We start from the raw sequence: 21,390 nt of genomic DNA on the forward strand, positions 1-21,390 counted from the left end.
CGCTTGAACCGGTGGAAAGATTTTAGTTTCCTGATCATTTTATCCTAAATGGCCATAATTAAATTTTGACTCTAGGACTCTCGTTGATCAGCCCTAAAAGATATTTGATTCTAAAAGGCCAAAAATTCATTATGACCATTTAAGATAAAAATGAAAAAAAAAAAAGATCTTTCCACCGATTGAACCGGATTGAAAATCGAAACACTAAAATAATTTTAAATAAATAAAAAAGAAAAAAGCTACAGAGTATAAATATTATTAATTAAATAAAAAAATAACAAAAAATAGATTCTCGGTATTTTTGGAATGAAAAGGTTACAAAATTAAGGTTGAAAGTTGAAAGTTGCAACAGTTGAAAGTTAATCGCATCATTGGTTGAAATTTGCAACAGTTGGCCAGTTTGAAGTTGGAAAAAAATTAATTGCACCATTGGTTGAAAAGTCTTTCTGAACTCATATCGTCTTTTTCAGATCAACAGGACCCTACATTGATAGCGTTGGTTGAAAGTTGAACCTGCAACATTTTTCAATGTTACCCGTTGCAAATTCGACAGTAGCGCCTATATATTCAGTTGCCTGTATATTTACTTGTGTATGTCTTGACCTATATATTCACACTTACTCTCATTCACCACATCCTTAAAATTTTCTCAACTTTCATTTCATTTTCGTAATTCATAGAAGAATATTATGGATCAGTGCAATTTTTCATTTTCGGATAGTTGGTCAGTTGGAAACAATGTTATGAATGATGTTTCGTGTGGGAAGAGCAGCTCCTACGTTGGGCGAGATTACACAGCCGAATTTATGACTGACGAGGTTAGTTAGTACGCATTTGTTGTTATTATACATATTTATTACTTATTTTGAAAGTAGGCTGCATAATGTTTTGTTTATACGTATTCATTTTTTTTGTTATAGATATTTGAAACTAAGTTTGTGAAACTAAGTTTTTTTGGTACGAAGTGATGTAGATAGATCCGCCAGGACGACAACTACAATTTGACGAAAATATTGACTAAATTTGTGTATTTATTTATGTTCATGTATTGGTTCTATATACTTAATTATAATTAAATGAATTTTGATTTCAGTTTGCATTATTGATTGTTCAGAGAAATATAAAGTAAATTTAAGTGAATTCAACATACATAATTTATTTGAAAACTCAAATCTAGAAGTTTCAAAAAATGAACGACAAAAAAAAAAGAAAGATAATATATTGGGCCCAAAAAAATTATTTAATATTTTATGTTCAATATTAGACTTGTTTGATAGATTTCGTTGAGTAGATTTCAAATATATAAAATTTATTTAAAAAAATACGTGATTTCAACATTTTCAGACAGTTTATATATTAAAAAATATGATTAAAAAATTAAGTGTTACAAATTTCAATCCGTTTGAATATGTGAAAATATTTTATTATTCTGATCATTTTATCTTAAATGGTCATAATTAAATTTTGACTCTAGGGCTCTCGTTTTTTAACTCTAAGAGATATTTGATTCTACGACTTTCTTAGGGTTAATCAACGAGAGCGCTATATTCAAAATTTAATTATGACAATTTAGGATAAAATAATCAGAAAACTAAAACTTTTCCACTGGTTCAAACAGATTGAAATTTGGAATACTTAATTTTTCAAACTCTTTATATATTTTAAATTACCACAAAAATATAGTTTTTCTGTTTTACATTATTTCACCATTGATATTAGGCTCGTTTGATAGGTTTCGTTAAGTAAATTTCAAAAATATATAATTTATTTTAAAAAAACAGGTGAAAAAAAATTATTAGTATTTACAATTTTATAAAAAAAATAAAATAAGAGTGAAAGAATGCGGGAAGAGAGAGAAAAAGAGCATTGGTAAAACGGAAAAATCGGCTGGGCCGGTGTCAGACCCCCGACACGGGAGCAATTAACAGCTCTCTTTCCCATGCGCCTTTCTCTCTCTCCCCTTTGACCCACTCTCTCTTCTCTTCTGTTGATAGTACAAAAGCGGTACACATGTAGTACAATAAGGAAAGTGGTACCCATGTGATGTGACCATTCATTGTTTCCGTCTCAAACCCTCTACGTCACACACACACACACTCTCTCTCTCTCTCCTTTTTATTTCAAAACATATAGAGTAATTTTAAAAAATGCTTGTAACGTTTTTTTATTTTTTTTGAAAAATTTATATATTTAAAATCTATTCGTAGAGATCTACCTAATGAGACCAATATTGAACATAAAATTATGTAAAAATAATCACTACTAATTAAAAATTAGGATTTAAGGTTAGGATTTGAGGATTGAGAATACTGCCAATTAATAGTTAAAATTTAGGATTTATATATTGAAAACACTACTAGTTAACAAATAAAATTTAATATTAATGCTAATTAACAGTTAAAATTAGGGTTTAAAATTTTTAGGATTTAGGGTTTTAAGGTTTTGGAAATTGAAAATAGTGCTAATTAATAGTAAAAAAATTAGGGTAAACACTGCTAATTAATAGTTAAAAATAAGATTTCAAGTTTAAGATTACAGCTTTAGGGATTGGAAACATTGCTAATTAATAGTTCACATAATGGATTTAAGACCAATTTTTTTATATAAAATTTAACTTAAAAAATTAAATTTTCTTTTTTCAAAAAATTATATTCAATGTTAATCTCATTTGATAGATCCTTATGAGTAGATTTCGAATATTCGAATTTTATTTAAAAAAATGAATATGTAGAAAAAAAGTTATGTGCATTATGTAGAATAAAAGTTATGTAAGATTCTATTATAACAAAAATAGGAAGAGAGGGGAGGGAGTGGGTGGGCAGGGATGAAAAAGACAAATACAGGGCGCATTTATTGTGCATGGATGAAAACGACACATCCCTCCTTCCGTTTCAGAACAACTTTTTAAAAAATAAATATTTATTTTATATTTTTAAATTAAAAAATAATGTAAATGAAGAATAATTTTTTAAATTTTTTTGTATCATTTTAAAGATCTCAATGAAATTTTTTAAACAAAATCCATAGTGTATATTTTTAAATTTTAATAAATTTATTATTTTTTAACTTAAAATTATTTTTTTAAAAAATAAATATTTATTTCACGTTTCGTAACCGGCCAAATTCCCCCTCATAAAGGGCTGTGTGATGTTCTGACAAAAGAAAGGAGAAAACTACAGGAGAGAGAAAAGAAACACGAAGAGAGTGGTAGGAATTGGATGCGCGCGTGATGGACCTAGTGGGGATATGTGGAAAGGATTTGTTTGATTATAAAATTAAAAAAGCAGGACCGGTCCAGCACTTTCTCTTCTTTCTTTTTTTTCTTCCTAAATACGCAATTATTTGGTTATTGCCTAGGCGATAGGTCTACTGTACAGATTTCATAAGCCCACAAGTTCAGCTCACTATTTTGTAAGCTTATAAGTTCACACGTGTAACCTAAATTTTATGGTACCATATGAAAATGCCTAAATCATTACTCTAAAATCTTATAATAAGAAAGTGTACCATAAAATCTTATGAAAGTGCTTAAATCCTTGGGGTACTCTACGTTAATGTACACTACCCTATAATAAGAAAATGTACCCTAAAAACCTTTGAAAATGTCAAAACCCTATGGTACCCTACCCTAGGGGGTGGACTGAGCCTACTATGGACTTGACACTTTACAAAACTAATAAGTATACTTGTGAGCTTACCAAATTCACACAATAGACCTAAGACCAATTTTTTAATTGTTTTCTATTGCCTGTTGACTTGTTTTGTCTTTATTAAAAAAAATTAGATTTCAATCACAATTTTTTAATTTTTAACCAAAAAATAATTCAAGTGAATTAAAAAAAACCCCTGAGTGCTGAATCAACTGTTGGTATTCTCGTATGTCTCTGGATGTGTAAGTGTTTGGGTGTTTGATTCTTTAAACAACTATTCTACCACCACGACCAAACACACAAACAAATACATAGTACCAACACTCATAATAGGGGTGGAGTTCGCACATACTACACACCAAATACGTATGGGACCCACTCCTAAAAGTTTTGGACTTTGTTACAATTTCAAAGATTAATAACAAAAAATTGTTGTTAAAAAAAAAAAGTTATGTTCTTTAAAATTGTAGGTTTTGTGAGTAAAAAGCCCCAAAAATTCTAAGACCACACTCACACAAATACTTACACAACCACACTCACAACCCACTGAGTGTATATGTGTATGTGTTTGTGCGTATCGATAGCAGAGTTAGGCCCCGTTCCGCAACGCTAAATAAGTACTTATTTTTTAAGAAGGCAATTTCAAACTCAAAAATGATGGATTTATTGACAACTAAAAATATGCAATATGAATCTTGTTTGAAAGATCTCATTTAAATCTTTAATATGGTGAAAAAAATTTAAAAAATTATTTTTCATTTGCATTATTTTTGAGTTTAAAAATGTGAAATAAGTACTTATTTTTTAAAAAGTTGTTTTGAAAGGGGCTCTTAAGAAAGTTCAATGTTTATAGCTACTTAAGAGCATCTTCAATCCAATACTTCATTTTCGTCTTCATCCTTCCATTTGAGAGTATCAAAATAATGTACTTTATTACAAAGGTAATTTTGAGGAAATCTAATTCCAACCCAATATTTTATTTCTACCTCAAATTCTGTAAAAACTCACTCCAAGTCTTTAATTTCCCCACTTTCTCTCCAAAATTCAAATTCTCATTTTTCTAATTTTATAAAAAAAAATTATCAATAGGTTTTATCTTTTGATTGGTACCAATTTTATAAAAAAAAAAAAGTAGGATATGTATAACACTATTTGATAAACAAAATGGGATTTGGGGAAGGTGAATAGTGAGATGGAGGAGATACTCCGGTTTTTTCTTCATCTATTTGGAGTACCAAACTTGATCCTGTCAAATGGAGGAGGAAATGGAGGATGGGTTGAAATTGTATCAAGCACTTATAATTATCCGATTAAATTGAATTTATCAAGAAAACTTGAAAAAAGCTCAAAATTTTATTTTAAAATTAATAAATGGCTCGAACATATCTCAGTCATAAATAAAAAAAAAAAAAAAAAGGAGGTCAATTTTCCCCGTTTATCAAAGCCCAGATTACAAAAATGACCGGAGATGTACAGACCCGATAGATATACTTCGACTGTTTGAGTGGAGAACCACACACTGTACCCGCAAAGGCGCAAATGTCTCAACTATCGAACCTCTATCTCTTCGCCTACAATTCTATTCAGGCCCTTGGATGGTACTACTATCTTCTCCAATCTCCCTCCTCATCTCTCTCTCTCTCTCTCTCATCCTTACTTCATCCATTTGCAGGGCAATTTCCATATCAAGAATCTTGAGCAACTTCGTGTCCACCAAATCGTTCAGTGGCGCTTACGCCTCCGCCGGAGAATTAATCTGTACGTAATTACTTTTATACCCAGCATTACATCGACGCCGACAGAATATTGAATGTATTAATTGTTTGAATTGGGCTGTAGGTTTGTTACAAACTGTTGCATTCGTGGAAGTTGTCCATGGAGCAATAGGTACGCATTTACTCAAAAGTTTAGTATTTCTTCATTTCTTGTCGTTCTATTTGAGAAAGATACCCATTTTGGTCTAAGTTTAGTTACCCTTTGAATTTTGAGGTATTGTCCCTAGTGGAGTGTTGCTTCCTCTAATGCAATGGGGAGGGCGGGTTCATTTTCTGTTGGCAATTGTTCGACGCATCAATGAGGTAAGTAGTTCAACCTTTTCATACCTCATATTAAGATTTAGGTCAAATTGTCATTTTTTTGGCTACATACCACGTTACATGAAATTGATCTCTTAAGGAGGGCATTAAGGGTATTTGTTAACATGCTTAAAGTAGTTGTATATTCTCATGAAAGTTCATGTTGTGAAGAATGTGAAGATTTTTAAGCTTTTTAAGTCAATGGCCTTAAAGCACACTTTGAGAAGACCCTTACAATTTGATCGGCATGCTGTCGTCCCAACAGTGACCATGATTAGGTTCATCACTCATGGTGCAAGTAAGAATGAATGAAGGGGCAAAAATGTAGAACTTGTCTGTTTATTGGAGTTTCTTGTTCATTGACAAGTTCAAACTGGAAGGAATATGCTTAGCGTGTATTTCTTACTAATAAATCAATGACACTACTTGTATTTCGTAGTGTAGGTACAGGAGCTACCATCAGTCTTCGTGACTTTACTCGCTTGGGGACTAATTGAGGTGGGCTAGATTTCGTACTGATTTCCTTCACAAGCCTATATCATGTGCATATTGAACATCAGTTACCAATAAGATGGGAGTTTAATTTTACGTTTTGAATGATTCAATGAATGGGTTTAAAATGCTTATAGCGGAGAACATCTGAAGAACTTCTGTGTGAGTTTTGGGTGGCATGAACCAAAGTCTTGGCGACTCGTGATTTTTCAGATGCTATGCTGCAAAATTTCTTTCTAAACTGCAAATTCATAAAAAGATGAGTTGTTTGAAATGGGTTAGTTGAATTAAAGCTTCAGCTACTTGCTGCCTATGTGTACTAAAGAAGCAGGAAAAGTGACAAGGGGGTGAGTGGCAAGGGTATACTTTCTACAATGTTGAATTCTTGATGTCCTTGGAGGGAATATATGAACAAATAGCGACTGGAAAATTTTGAAGTACACAGTTGCTTTAATTTTGATGAAGGACCTGTTTTTGGATTGCGATAACAAAGAAGATGGTATTTCTTTGAATAACGTAACGCTCCTAAGACTTTGGAAGACATAATGCCTTGAAGAGATCCTCTTATCTCATTAGAGGGTGTAAGGTGCATTTTTCGCTGAGGATCCCTCTGTCCATATGCCCTCTGATTCTGTGCCAAGTTTGCACGTAATATCATGCTGAACTGACAGTATATGATTGAAGTTCCAATGGCTTTTCTCAATCAAGGCAGATTATATGGGTTAATTATTTTCATCCCTGTATAATCATCCAAAGGAGTGCAGTGTACATGATAGTTGATATGGAGCATTATTGAATGATTTGTTTAATCATCTTGTTTTCACTTTAAATGTCTTAGGGCCTGTATATGTTTCGAAGTTCAGTTATGCCCCCTCACCTTAGTGTAATTTTTTGCTTCTTCTATCCAATATGTGTTTGCATCTTCATTTTGAGTTATTGCGTTTTTTTTTGCTTCAATACATTTAATACATATATGTTGCATGTCATACCTTTCTTTTTGTTTATGTTTGTGGTAAATTTGCTGTTCTTTGCTTTACGAAAATTACTTTCAATGAGATTTATCTGAACATGACCCCGATGCAGGTCATCAGGTATCCACATTATGCCTTGAATTGCGTGGGTAGTTCCCTATCCTTAGTCACCTACCTTAGGTCTGTTACTGTTTACGCATCAACCACACAACACATACATCGGTCAACACACGCATGCATGTCCACTAACAAAGCATGCCCTTCACATTTTCAATCAGGCAGGATCTGATATTTCTTTTGTCGCATTTACCTTGTGTCACTAGGTACACTGCTTTTATTTTGTTGTATCCAATGGGCCTTGCTGGTGAAAGTGAGTCCATAGATTCCCATTTATCTGGCTTTTCAAATTGTTTAATAAAAATTATGACCTCTCCTCTCCTCTATTTTGGAAGTCAGTCTTTTATGCAATTTGTACAGGTTCTGTTCTTGAAGTACTAATTGCTTATTTTGATGCAGTGTGGCTCATGTACCAAGCACTTCCCTTGATAAAGACAAAAAACCTGTATGCATATTTCTTTGCTGGACTCCCAATCACCTACTATGATTTTGTCAAGGTATGTATCCTTTGCTTTTATCCGACCTCAATGATTGGGACTTAGTCAGTTCGGTTTGAGTTATGTATCATATGCTTTTGTTCTTATGTGGAGATTTTAGTAATTGTGAAGCAAGGTCTAATTCTCCAAAACTGTGTTCCTGTCGTGGGAGAGAGCAGGGAGCTGTATTTTCATATGGGTATCTGAAATTTGTTCCACTTCTTATGTTTATCGAGGTTTCCTTAGGTTTAAAAGTGCATCGTGTTTTTTTTACCTTGGTTTCGACTTTTGGCATATTTCAACTTGGGTTTTAGTCTCTGGAGTACTGCCTATATGTGTTTCTTATGTTTGTTTTCTGTGTTGATCACATATACATTCAAGCGTCTTGAAATTGTTAAATCAGGTTTTGCTTGCATGCTACCCGTTTATGTGGCTGAAGCTTTACCTGCACTTATTTAAGCAACGGAAGGCCAAACTGGGTAAACAGCACAAGAAAAAGAGAAACTGAAGGATTAAATTCTGCCGGTCTCTAATCAAATCTGCGGTTAGTCTGAGCATAGCCATTGTCCTGCTTGCATTAAGATCTTGCTTATTTTTTCAAATCTACGCCTTGAACATATATCTACCACTCCGTCGTTGTTCTTGGGTGGGTACTAGCAGTTCATAATCCCTGGCTGGTTGTAAGATTTTTGAGTTAGCGAATACTAGGAAGGGAAGTATTGGATGATGAAGACTGCAGATGATAGTTGATTCAGCTAGTGACTCTGCCTCACTGCAGCTACATGTAGGCAATGGTTTTGTTTATGTTAGACAGTGATTTTGTTTATGTTATGTACCTAATGCGCTGATGGTCCCATTTCAGACTTCGAATTAATTTTTTTTAGATGTCCCTTGTTCAATCATCCAGTCTTCGCTGTATTGGCTTACACAAATTTGACTAGGTTCCTTGCTTACACTGTTAACTACTAGTACTATGTTACATAGACTTGGGTACTAGTATGCCTATTTTTTTTTTTTTCTAGAAGTATGGTGGAAAAATTTACTTCTGTTAACTGACCCCATCAAAACATTGTAATGACACCACTATGGTGTGCATTATACTAGATTACTTTCCCATATTTTTTAATCACAGATTACTTTCCAATTTAACTCATTAAAGAATACACGGCTCTAATTTTTTTAATTCTATTGGTTGGGTTCGAGAAATGTAGAGCTCTCTCTCTCTCTCTCTCTCTCTCTCTCTCTCTCTCATCGGCTATCGCTATTTGCCTCTCTTATCTCTCTCGCTTCATTAGTCGAGATGCGCGAACGCTGATCCAAACCCTTTTGAGTTATCAAAAGATGCGCCTATATATATACTATATATGTATATATGTATAAGCTTTTGATTGATCCTATGTTCTTAACTTCCTGGAGTGGTCAATGAGTATGGCTGTATGTCAATTTCACATCTTTCTAAACTTAACTTTCAGTATCCTAAAAAATTGTGACCAAAACGTCTGGAGCACCACTTCGCAATATGTTAAACAATGTTCTTATGTACTCCTACTGTAAGGTCGAATCCATATCACAAACTCTTGTCAAATCCATTGGACACAGTTAGGAAGAATAACAAAGTCTAACTAGTTAGCACCCAACTGGACACAGATGAATGCTTAGGCCAACAATTGATTCCCAGAGAAACAAGACAGTTCACACTTCACATGATGTTGAGTTCACAACAAACAACAGCCAAAGCAGGCCTGCTCCAACTCCTGGAAAATGAAACCAAATGACACTAAACGCGCATACACTTTCACCACTTTCGAGAGAAGAGGGACCCACAGAGGGGAAAGAGAGAGATAGACAAACAAGAATTCTCAGTAATCAGTGGCGGGGAGCACCTCATGAACGCTTGGGAGTATGAAGAAGACTTCATACACCAAGCTGGCGATGGCAGAGCCCAGGAACGGGCCGAGCCAGTAGACCCAATGGTTGTCCCATGTCCAGCTGACCACGGCTGGGCCAAAAGACACCGCTGGGTTCATGGATGCACCATCGAAGGCACCTCCAGCTAAGATATTGGCGCCTACTATGAAACCAATTGCGATGGGTGCAACAATGCCCACGTTACCCTTTTTGGGGTCCAAGGCTGTGGCGTACACGGTGTAAACCAGACCAAAGGTCATCACCATCTGGAAAACCAGTGCGTTCCACACTGTAACACCAGATGATAGGGAAAATGCTGATATTTCCTGCAGTAGGTCAGAACATAAAATTATTTGCATAATTGTATAAACTTGTGTATGATTTCCTAATTCTTTCATGGGTTATTTTTGTTACAAGTCATTGGAGTTACTTGACCCCACTTGTTAAAATTTGTTAGAATGTGGCTCCGCCATTGAGTTTGAGGTTTACTTATTTGAAATATCGACCGAGTTTAAAAAAGTTTTGAATATGCCAAATATGAGTCGAGCCCAAATAATTTTGTAGGTTTTAGATCCGTCATTTGACTTTGTCAGAGTATTCTTACCTGTACACCAGTTGCATACTTGACAAGCAAGCAAGCAGCGATTGATCCGAGGCATTGGGCAATCCAATACAAAATGCTTCTCAACAAGGTTACGTGACCACCAATGAAGGCACCAAATGTCACAGCAGGGTTCACATGACCTCCAGAAATGTTAGCACCAACTGAAACTGCCACGAACAGAGCAAAGGCATGAGCTAGGGCCGCCGCAACCAATCCGGCTGGTGTGGTTGACCCATCGTCTGTTAGCTTGCCTACAAAAGAATACCAATGACAATTATCAAATTGTTCGCACCTTAGGAACCAAATTACTCAAACAAAAGGTGGGAAAAACAATCTCTCTTTGTAATGTGTGTTATATATTTATTTATTTATTTGTCAGAAGTAACAGTGAGCTGGTTACAAGATATGTGTGGGCTCCAATTGTAATTACACATACAATGAAGATAACAGTAAAAATATCGTACATATGTGAACACTAAGAAAAGTTAAAAGAGTGAGTCTTACTAAAAGTCATGCCAGTGCCTTGGCCAGCAAAGATGAAAATGAGCATCAAGAAGAACTCAACCAAAGCGGCCTTGAGAGAATTTGGGTGGCTTGCTTCGGATACGGTTCCGAGGGCGATTTTCAAAATCTGCATTTTGAACGAAAATTGAAATTTCTTTAATATGGAATTCAGAACTTAGGAAAATATAAAGAGCTTGAAAACCCTACTTCTTGCTATTTCTCTTCTTACTTATTTTTTGCTGCTTCTCAATTCAAGCTCATATAGTGTGGTGTTATGACAGCCCGCAATTGTAATAATCAAAACCAATAATCAAAATGTGTCACGTCAGCATTTGATTATCTATTTAGTCCGTAATCAAATTTAACAAACTCTACTTCCACATTGGTTATTTTCGCATCTTTATCCAAAAAACCTCCTCCCACAATACACAATACATATTTGTCCAATATCAAATAAATTCAATTACGCACCTGACCACACTAAATTATTTGTCTCTATGAGACGATTCCAATATGAGGTGTTTTTTGAGTTATTGAGTTTGGTTATTAAGTTTTGGTTATTGATAAAAGTTGTTAAATTTGGTTATTGAATGAGTGGAATTTGGTTATTTGTTAAAAAGCTTGTAATTTTGCTTATTACAATGCAGGGTACTTTTTAAGCATTATTGTTAAATTTGATTATCCACACCCATTTGTTTATTACAATGAGAATGCTCCGAGGCAACTGATAGGCAATGGAACCGGAATAGCCGGTTATTATCCGGTGAGAGCCCTTTTCAGGGACAAATGTAGGATTTTTTTTTGATCAAATATATATAGGAAATTTTGGCACGAGTTTATAAGTAGTGGAGGCCCCGTTTTGTCGGGACTCCGATTTCATCTCATGGAGCCACGTGTACTTTAAAATCATGTGGACCGTCAAATTGGATGACAGTCTGGCACCGTCCAAAATGCTGTGGAAGAGTGGGACCAATCAATCGACGATAAAAAAAAACAAAAACAAAAATGCTACGCACACAACAATCCAAATACAACATCCTACATAACCTCTTACATACACGTGGACTCCACACACATTACTATGTGTGGACCCCACCGGTATGTAAGAGGTTGTATTTGATGTTGTGTGTGTAACATTGTTGTAAAAAAAATGTGGGACCAATCATGATTGTTGCATTTTTTTTTTTGAATGATTAATCTGGAAAGGAGGGCTCGCGTACAGAAGCGCACAATTTCACCGTCCAAAAATATTTTGGACGGTTAGAATTTTAAAAAAGAATTAATCCCACAAAAGATTTTAAAATTCAGACCACTGATTTCCAAGACGGAGCCACGGAGGGTGAGATGGGACACAGCTGCAGACTGCTCTGCTTTCGATTAACCTAGGGCTGTATGAAAAATTCGGTGTGAACTGTAAAACCGTGCCGTGCCAAACCGTACATTGTGGTCCTGATTCGTGAGTTAATGGTCCAGACACGAATTTAAAAATTAAATAACCGTGAGATATGATTTGATTAATTGAACTGGACCGTCAAATACTTTTTTTTTTTATCTTTATAATAAAATAAAACGGGACGCTTTTTGAATACCATATAAATCTGACCCTCTATTTCAAATCGTATGACTAAGATACGACTAAAACTTTTTATAAATCACAGTCCTCCATTTCATTATACAGTCAATTCGATGGCTACGATGATTTTTTAAATAAAAACCTGAATATTTGAAATCTTCTTCTTCTTTATTGAATCGCTTTTTTTAAATTGGCCATATTTTTTTAATATATAATATTTTTTTATAAGTCTTGTATAATAGAATCAATTAAGATCTATCAAACAAGATATATATTGCGTATTTTTCACGATATATGAAATTTTAGATGACACTACTGTAAAAATTTAAAGGTTAAGATGCGACTATTTTTTTTATGAAAAATCATGACCGTCTATTTTCTCTTTCAATAAATTTAATGGCTAGGATGGCCCTCCCTCCAATCTCTCTTTATATCTCCATGGTCTTAATTTTGATTATTTCAGATTGGCTTTCCAACGAATTATACAAAAAACAATTTAGTTTGGATTGAAAAAAAATTTATTGGTGGAGTAACTCAAAACAAAACCCCCCAAAAGATAAGGTTAGTTTTTTTCCAACAATTTGTATTGAAACCTTTTCTAAAAAACAATTATTACTATTTTTTTTACTGTCAAGTGCCTTTAGGCTACGGGCAATTTCTAGTACATATACACACACACACACATATGCATAACAGATAGAATTAATTGAGATTTATCAAATAAGATCGATGCATATTACGTATTTTTCATGATATGTGAAATTTTAGATGACACTACTGTCAAAATTTAAGGGTTAAGATGCGACTAATTTTTTAATGAAAAATCATGACCGTCTATTTTCTCTTTCAATAAATCTAATGGCTAGGATGGCCCTCCCTCCATCTCTCTTTATATTTCCATGGTCTTAATTTTGATTATTTCAGATTAGCATTCCAACGAATTATACATAAAACAATTTAGTTTGGATTGAAAAAAATTTATTGGTAACTCAAAACAAAACCCCCCAAAAGATTTTTGTCTAAGAAAGTTAGTCTTTTCCAACGATGTGCCTGGACACATACCGTGACTTGCAGATTGGTTCAAAACCGAATTGTAAGACTTTTGTTCTGGACACATATTATAGTTTCTTAGAAGACCGTGCGCAGCCATAGATTAACCAGACCATGGGGTATTGTTTATAGGGTGTGAGGGAGACCATGGTTAGTTGCGCCGGAACCACTCATACATATATATATATATATACCATGGGGTATTGTTTATAGGGTGTGAGGGAGACCATGGTTAGTTGCGCCGGAACCACTCATACATACATATATATATATATATATATATATATATATATATATATATATATATATATATATACAGTTCGTCTCCCGTAAGGACCACATTATTTTAATAAAATGCGGATCTCCTTTTTCCGATTGAATTTCGATGATCCGAGCCGCTCAATGTGTTCAGAACGTGATTTTAAGGGTATCTGCTCGAAATCAGCAAAAAAAAATGACCGGGAAGGACTTCATCCGAGCAGTTTTTGTTTGTTTTTTATCGAATAGTTCAAAAAAAAACTGCTCGGATGAAGCCCTTCCCAGTCTTTTTTTTTTACCGATTTTTCGCGGGTACCCTTAAAATCACGTTCTGAACACATTGAGCGGCTCGGATCATCGAAATTCGATCGGAAAATGGGAGAAATGAGGGGATTTGCATTTTAACTAAAATAAGAACTCCCTCACTGACTGTGTGTATATATATATCACTCCACGTAAGGAAGAGATTAAAGATCTTTTGTTTAGTCATAGCTGCACAAGGTGATGTTATGATGTTTCCTAACGCAAAGAAGGAAGATAACAGAAGTATATAGAAGATAAAAAAAAAAAATGAATTGTGTAAGCAGGTCATTTGTGAAGCTACGGCGGATTAATCTCCTCTCCTTGCATCTATCCTCCATACCTCCCAAGCGATTTTTTGGCCCCACATTGATGGGTATACAGACTACAGATGAACTTAACCCATTTATCGCCTCCTTTTGGCCCAACTTTTGTATTGTTTTAAATCAAGCATTCAGCTCGACGACATGAATATAAATAAAATTTATGATTATGGCTAAAAATTTATGAAAGACAAAAATAATCTTTTCGAACGTTTAAGAGAAAAACAAATAAAAATATATGTATCATTTGAATTATTTTTTACTTTTCTAAACTCAAGTTTCATTCATGCTTTTTTATTCTTAATTCCTCCCGTCGACATGAATCCGAAAAGTTATATGATTTGAGTAAAATTTAGAAGAAAAGTTTAGCTAGCTATGACAAAATTGGGTCACTAACTAAAAAAGTAGTTAAAATAGTCAAAACTTCATCACCTAGTGTGATTGGTTCCTTACTCTCTCTCTTAAGGGACAGGTTTCGAGTTCGAGTCCATATGGAAGAGGTGCTCGACTCCCGTTATAACTACTAACAACTAATCCCTGATATCCTACCGTATGGCAAAAAAAAAAAAAAATTTCAGTACGAATCCTAAAAAAATATGACCAAAAGTTGGATACGCCCGGAGCACCACTTTGCAATATGTTAAACAATGTTCTTGTGTACTCGAAGTCCATCGGGTAAAGGAAATTTGGAAGGCTTGAAATTAAATTAAATTTGTTTCCTATCTAATGTGTGCTTTTTAATTTCTTCATGAGAAATGAAGGAGTACCCAAGTACCTAAATCGAGCACCTTGTTCCGCTAAGGGTTCTCAAAGAATAAATACTTATTTTTTAAGAATCATTAGCGGAACACATTAGCCCTGTCAAATCCATCGTGCACAATTAGGAAAAATAACAGGAGTCTAGCTAGTTGGCACGCGAAGAACTTTCCAACTGGACACAGATGAACAATTTCGATCAACAATTGATTCCCGAAGGGACAAGACAAAGTTCACATGATGCTGAATTCACAACAAACAACAGCCAAAAGCAGGCCTGCACACCAACTCCTGGAAAATGAAACCAAACAACGCTAAACACACATACACCTTCACCACTTTCGAGAGAAGAGAGGACCCCTTAGAGGAGGACAGCTAGAGACAGAGACAGACAAACAATAGTAATTCTCAGTAGTCGTCTGTGGTGGGGAGCGCCGCATGAGTGCTTGGGGATATGAAGATGACTTCATAGACCACGGCGGCGATGGCAGAACCCACGAACGGGCCGAGCCAGTAGACCCAGTGGCTGTCCCACGTCCAGCTAACCACAGCTGGGCCGAAAGACACCGCTGGGTTCATGGATGCACCGTCGAAGGCACCTCCAGCTAAGATATTGGCGCCCACAATGAAACCAATTGCGATGGGTGCAACAATGCCTATGTTACCCTTTTTGGGGTCCACGGCCGTGGCGTACACGGTGTAAACCAGACCAAAGGTCATCACTATCTCGAAAACCAGTGCGTTCCACACTGAAACACCAGATGATAGGGAAAATGCTGATGTTTCCTGCAATAGGCCAGAAGATGAAATTATTAATTAGTGTGGTAGTATAAATTAATTAATTTGTGCATGATTTTCTAACTCTGTCATGTGTTATTTTTCTAACAAGTCATTGGAATTACTAGACCCCACTTTTAACAATTTGTTACAATGCGGCTCCGCCCTTGAGTTTGAGGTTGCATTATTTAAAATATCAACCGATATCTCAAAATATTATTAAGATGCCGAATATTAGCCGAAACCGCCAGTTGACTTTGTTAGAGTGCTCTTACCTGTCCACCAGTTGCGAACTTGAGAAGCAAGCAAGCAACAACTGATCCGAGGCATTGGGCGATCCAATACAAAATGCTTCTCAACAAGGTTATGTGACCACCCAAGAAGGCACCAAATGTGACAGCAGGGTTCACATGACCTCCAGAAATGTTGGCACCAACCGAAACTGCCACGAACAGAGCAAAGGCATGAGCTAGGGCCGCCGCAACCAGTCCGGCTGGTGTGGTTGACCCATCGTCTGTTAGCTTGTCTGCAAAAGAATACCAATGATAATTACCAAATTGTTCACACCTTACGGCAAAAATTACTGGAACAAATGGTGGGAAAAACCAAGCTCAATCTGTATGGTGAGTTTTATTTATTTATTATGGTCAGTGAACTAGTTACAAGATAACTGTAATTATATACACAATTGTCAATGTCTTAATTAAAGTTGTCGTATACATGTATTTATGTAGTGTACGCTAAGGAAAAATGTCAATGAGTCTTACTAAAAGCCATGCCAGCGCCTTCACCAGCAAAGACGAAAATGAGCATGGAGATGAACTCAGCCAAAGCGGCCTTTAGAGCATCTGGGCGACTTGCTTCGGATGCAGTTCCGACGGCAATTCTCGAGATCGGCATTTTTTCAGAACTTAAAAAATTCCTTTAATATGGAATTCAAAACTTGGAAAAAATGAAGAGCTTTTTTTTTTTTTTGAAAACCCTACTTCTTGCTCACTCTCTTCTTACTTGCTTTTGCATCTTCTCTGTTCAAGCTTTGGTGACTTTATATAGTGTGTAGTTATGAGCAATTGACAAAGGCCATGGAACCGGAATAGCCGGTTATGAACCCGGTGAGAGCTCCTTCTCAGGGGAAAATAGGAAAATTTTAGGCACGAGTTTACAATTTATTGGGTGCCACTTGTCAGGATCCGTTTGGCGGGCCTCCGTTTTCATTCTGTGGCGACACGTGTACTTTAAAGTTATGTGAGCCGTCGAATTTGACACCGGCCAAAGAGTGGGGCCAGTCAATGATTGTTGCAGTATTGTTTTTGTTTTTGATTTATGAACCGACCATGGGGATTGTTTATATGGTGTGATGGAGACCATCATGGTTGGTAGTGCCGGCACCACTCTTATCTCTCTCTCTCTCTCCACGTAAGAAACAGATTAATGATCTTTTTGTTTATAGATATAGATTAGCATGCAAAAGGTGATGTTATGGTGTTTCTTAAGTAATTACAAAGAAGGAAGATAAAGTAATATATACGTAGTACATAAAGATGATAAGTTGATTGTGTAAGCAGCTACATTTTTTAAGTTACGGCGGGTTAATTTTGCTCCGTACCTCTCAAAATTCGTTTTTTGGTCCCACGTCGATGGTTAGAGAGGAACTTAACCCAATTGCGACTTCCTTTTGGTATTTTGTTGTATTGTTTTTAAATGTTGTTAGTTTTGTGTTAGATTCCTTAAAATCAATTATTCTTATAAATGAGAGATGAGTCTAAGGAGTAAAATTTAAAATCATAGCTGAAAAATTTACCGAAGATCTACAAAATAGTAATTTTTTTAACATCAAGCCAAAAATAACTCTAAGTAGACATATAGTTGGAATTATTTCTGCCTTTTCTAAACTAGCGTTTCATTTAAATTCCCCACCCCCTTAAAAACCATCTCTTCATATAAGTGAAGCTTTCCCGGAAGAAATATTTGCATTTTCATGCATTGACATGAATGTTAAAAGTTAAATATTTCGAGCAAAAAAAAAAAAAAACAATGTTTAGCTACTACAAAAAAGAGTCACTAATTAGTAAAATAATTAAAACGTATATAGTCGATCATCACGACGATAGATGATGAAATTAGGTTCTTCTAGCCATGTGTGAAAGGTTGTGTAGCAAAAAGATTCCTCGAGTCCATCCACAAGTACAACTACAATTTCCTGTCACAAAAAACCATTTCTTTTACCCGAAAAATTATAGTCTAAAGTTGCGTGGTGTCTTCATCTAGCTTGCTGATACAAGAATGATTCTATGGTATGGAGCTTTGGATTTATCTCCATATTATTCCGAATTAGCGACTGTCCGCAAAAGTGTTTTGGACGGTCCGGATGTTTAATGAAACTCCAGAAAATTTTTATTTAAATCCGGACTTTCTAAAGCCGAAAAGGACGGCGAGATCGCGCAGCTCCGTGAATAAGGGATTCACGGAGCCTCTGTGAATAGTCCAAGCTCTTACGAATAATGGTTTGACTAGTAACAGAATTATTTGACAACACAGCAGGTGAAAGTCATGTGATTTTCTGATCACTTTATGATAAGTTCTGTTTCTGTCTAACCTTTGTCTTCTTCCATTAATTGTCGCAATTCATTTATTTAATCAACAGAAGAAGAATGTATTGATCGAAATTGTAACAATACAAGGAGGATGGCAAACCAAGAACCAAAAATCCCACAGATCGAAAAGCTAGTATGTGAAACATGAGCTTAATAGATCATTTAGAAACAAAAAAATTAAATTGATTGGATATGATTAACCTCTTTGTGAGACAGGATTTTTATTCGAAAATAAATACTCCGTCAGTACAATTTCAATTTATCGTAATCATGTGAGTGTCAATGTTCAACTAATTTTAATTTCGGTACAGTTATAATTTCCAACGAATTCTACAAACATAACATTTCAAATCTCAGCGATAGAATTTGATTAAGTCCACCAAAGTGCACTACACCCAATAGTGTATTAGCTCATTACGGGACCCTTCTCAACATTTTCAAGACTCAGGTTATGTTACTTGCCAAATAGACTGTGATTTACGACATACTACCAATTAATATAGCATCTGATCTAACCCCAACGGGGTTGACCAAGTGGGAATATATGCGGTAAGAGTCTCACTTTCCCAATTTCGTAAGTTAGATTCTCACCAACAACGATTTTTTTTAGGGTCACTGGATGTTTGTCTGATCGTTAAATTGAAGTACTTGGGATTCGTTGGAGGCATATAAGTTAGTCGATCGAGACACCCAATTATTCATAAAACGAATAAATTAAAAGCATCTCAAAAATTCAATAGCAACTTTAATAGCAATGCATGTTTAGTGGGTACTACTTACTAGTACTCACTCCGTTCCAAATTAAGAGTCCATTATTCTATTTTGGATTGTTCCAAACTGATGGCCCTTTTCCAAAAATAGAAGAAAAAATTTGGTGATTTTCCAAAAGTGTTCCTCACAGGAATATAAGTGTTATAAAGTAGGTAGAATATAGAGGTAATTGTGGAAATAATAGGTATTGTAAGTGTAATTATTATATGTCCTCTTATTGAAATTTCCTAAAGAAACTCTCAATTTGGAACGGAGGGAGTATTTCTTAATTTTTCTCACAAATTATCAAGGGGAAAAAAAACTTTCAAATGAGACAACATAAGGTGCTAAGTTGAAACAGTTATTGGATAGCTCAAATTTTGAAGTTCTAAATGCATATTTATCTTGTTAATTGATTTTGACACTCCACTTTTTCATAACCATACTTCAATATTTGTATCTTAATTAGTGTTCAAAACATACATTGCAAGAACACTAAAAGACAAACATTGAAGTGTGGTTAACAATCTTCATATCTGTTGACAAAGGGAACAACTTGAAATATCAACGATACTACTACTACACACAAACACTTACACACACTCGCTCACTAGGGGTAAGCGAGTGTGTATAAGTATTTGTGTATAATTATATACTTATTGCTTGAAATATAAAACCCACCTGAGTTGATACAGTTAAATACGGTAGAATATTTAAGTTGGTAGTGCGTTCATATAGTGGACCGAGTGTTCTCTAATTTTTAAATGGCAAATCCCACGTATGATCTTAACAAACCGACCACATAACACCAAATTGGCATGAAGGCCTGAGATTTACGGGTTTGTTCTCTCTTAGATCGTAGGTTCAAAATTTCTTGGACACTATTAACGACAACTACTTTGGAGTCAGTTCATACAAAGCTTTGCTCCGCTTTTAATTGAGCCTACCTACAAGTGGGTGGTGAGAGTGGTTTCTTCGGATAAGTCTAGATGTGAGTAAACTGACCCGAACATCTGAGTTATAAAAAAAAGAAAAAGAAGACCGACCACATGTACACCTCAGCCATATTTCGAAGACTAATGAAATGATTGTTTCTCATTGATATCATAACAGAAACTTAAAATAATCCAAAGCGCAAATCACAAGTGTTTTTGTCCAAGAGCATAATTGATCAAGTCCTAGGACCTTCAACGAATATCTCTGTCCTCCATGTCTAATTAATTCATCGATCTTATCTGATAAATTAATTTAATTTGGGCGGCTGAATGGGCTGGTTCCCATTTTAATTTTCCGTAGCTTTTCATTCTGTTTGGCTCGTTGGATTTTGTTAATTAAAAGGAATATGGATACATTTTGGTAGCTTTTCATTCTACAGACAAATAAATATGGTAAAAAAATGGAGACCAACAGACATTCCAAGGCGTGGATCTGTAAAATCTGTTAAAGGTTAGCTTAGGATATATTAAGAAAAGCCTACCTTAACAAACCAAGGATATAGAAATATCAAAAAGTAGAATTTTACTGTAATAAATATGTAAAAACAAGTGATACGAACCAAAAGTACCTTACACTACCATTAGTTAAATGGAGTTAGGGTCATCTTTAGCAAGTTAATTACGGCCATATCATTGAGAATGTGAAAGAATTGTTTGTTGGCTTCCCCCCATGTCGTTTTCTCATGACTCATGACTCATGAGTGAAAACTGTTAGTGTTTGTGAAGTATGATATGCAGTAAAATAAATGCCAATTCATCTAGACCCACAAACACTATCTATTTTCATTGAATCGTTCATCTATCTGTAAGGGCAAAGTCCACTTATACTTGATCCTGTGGTTTGGACCATGTGCGAATACACCCCAGTATCAATTTGAGTTGCAATTTTGTGAACAAAACACTCTCTCCTATTGGCTAAGAGGAGATAATGTACCACTCTTAACCCAACCCAAATTAGTTTTAACTGCCATTCTATCTCTCCAATTCTAGACAAACCAAACTTAAGAAGCACTCTACCGCAGATATAAGCTGAAAAGGAGCAATAAAAAAAGAGGTGCATATGGATCTCATGCACGCTATGACATAGAGCACAGAGGGGATCCACCACCATGCCTCAAGAGAGGAGTACTCTATCATTTGTAAAAAGTCTTTGTAACGATCCGGATGTTCAAACACCACGATATAAAAAGAACACAATTTGACTTTTATTCCATGAA

General features: G+C 35.2%; 3 protein-coding genes across 4 annotated transcripts; 1 reads left to right on the forward strand and 2 right to left on the reverse strand.

The window, feature by feature from the left end:
• Positions 1-5,102: 5,102 nt before the first annotated feature.
• On the forward strand, positions 5,103-8,651 carry LOC131314791 (uncharacterized). 2 transcript variants are annotated; one of them, XM_058343639.1, is made up of 9 exons: positions 5,103-5,248; positions 5,323-5,408; positions 5,490-5,537; positions 5,640-5,728; positions 6,170-6,223; positions 7,301-7,368; positions 7,512-7,558; positions 7,705-7,802; positions 8,185-8,651. In XM_058343639.1, the coding sequence occupies exons 1-9, from the start codon at positions 5,190-5,192 to the stop codon at positions 8,287-8,289; spliced, it is 654 nt and encodes a 217-aa protein (XP_058199622.1). In that variant the 5' UTR covers positions 5,103-5,189; the 3' UTR covers positions 8,290-8,651. The 2 variants fall into 2 exon arrangements, with proteins under 2 accessions (XP_058199622.1, XP_058199623.1); XM_058343640.1 differs by lacking the exon at positions 6,170-6,223.
• Positions 8,652-9,365: 714 nt separating this feature from the next.
• Positions 9,366-10,994, reverse strand: LOC131314792 (aquaporin TIP1-2-like). Its single transcript, XM_058343642.1, has 3 exons — positions 10,798-10,994; positions 10,294-10,544; positions 9,366-10,015 (listed from the first exon to the last, which is right to left on the reverse strand). Exons 1-3 carry the CDS (start codon positions 10,928-10,930, stop codon positions 9,641-9,643), a joined length of 759 nt encoding a protein of 252 aa, XP_058199625.1. The 5' UTR covers positions 10,931-10,994; the 3' UTR covers positions 9,366-9,640.
• A 4,242-nt stretch (positions 10,995-15,236) lies between these two features.
• On the reverse strand, positions 15,237-16,972 carry LOC131314793 (aquaporin TIP1-2-like). Its single transcript, XM_058343643.1, has 3 exons — positions 16,602-16,972; positions 16,110-16,360; positions 15,237-15,843 (listed from the first exon to the last, which is right to left on the reverse strand). Exons 1-3 carry the CDS (start codon positions 16,732-16,734, stop codon positions 15,466-15,468), a joined length of 762 nt encoding a protein of 253 aa, XP_058199626.1. The 5' UTR covers positions 16,735-16,972; the 3' UTR covers positions 15,237-15,465.
• Between the last annotated feature and the right edge of the window lie 4,418 nt (positions 16,973-21,390).

This window comes from Rhododendron vialii, chromosome 13a (assembly GCF_030253575.1).
Source record: "Rhododendron vialii isolate Sample 1 chromosome 13a, ASM3025357v1".
In the NCBI taxonomy this organism is placed as follows: domain Eukaryota; kingdom Viridiplantae; phylum Streptophyta; class Magnoliopsida; order Ericales; family Ericaceae; genus Rhododendron; species Rhododendron vialii.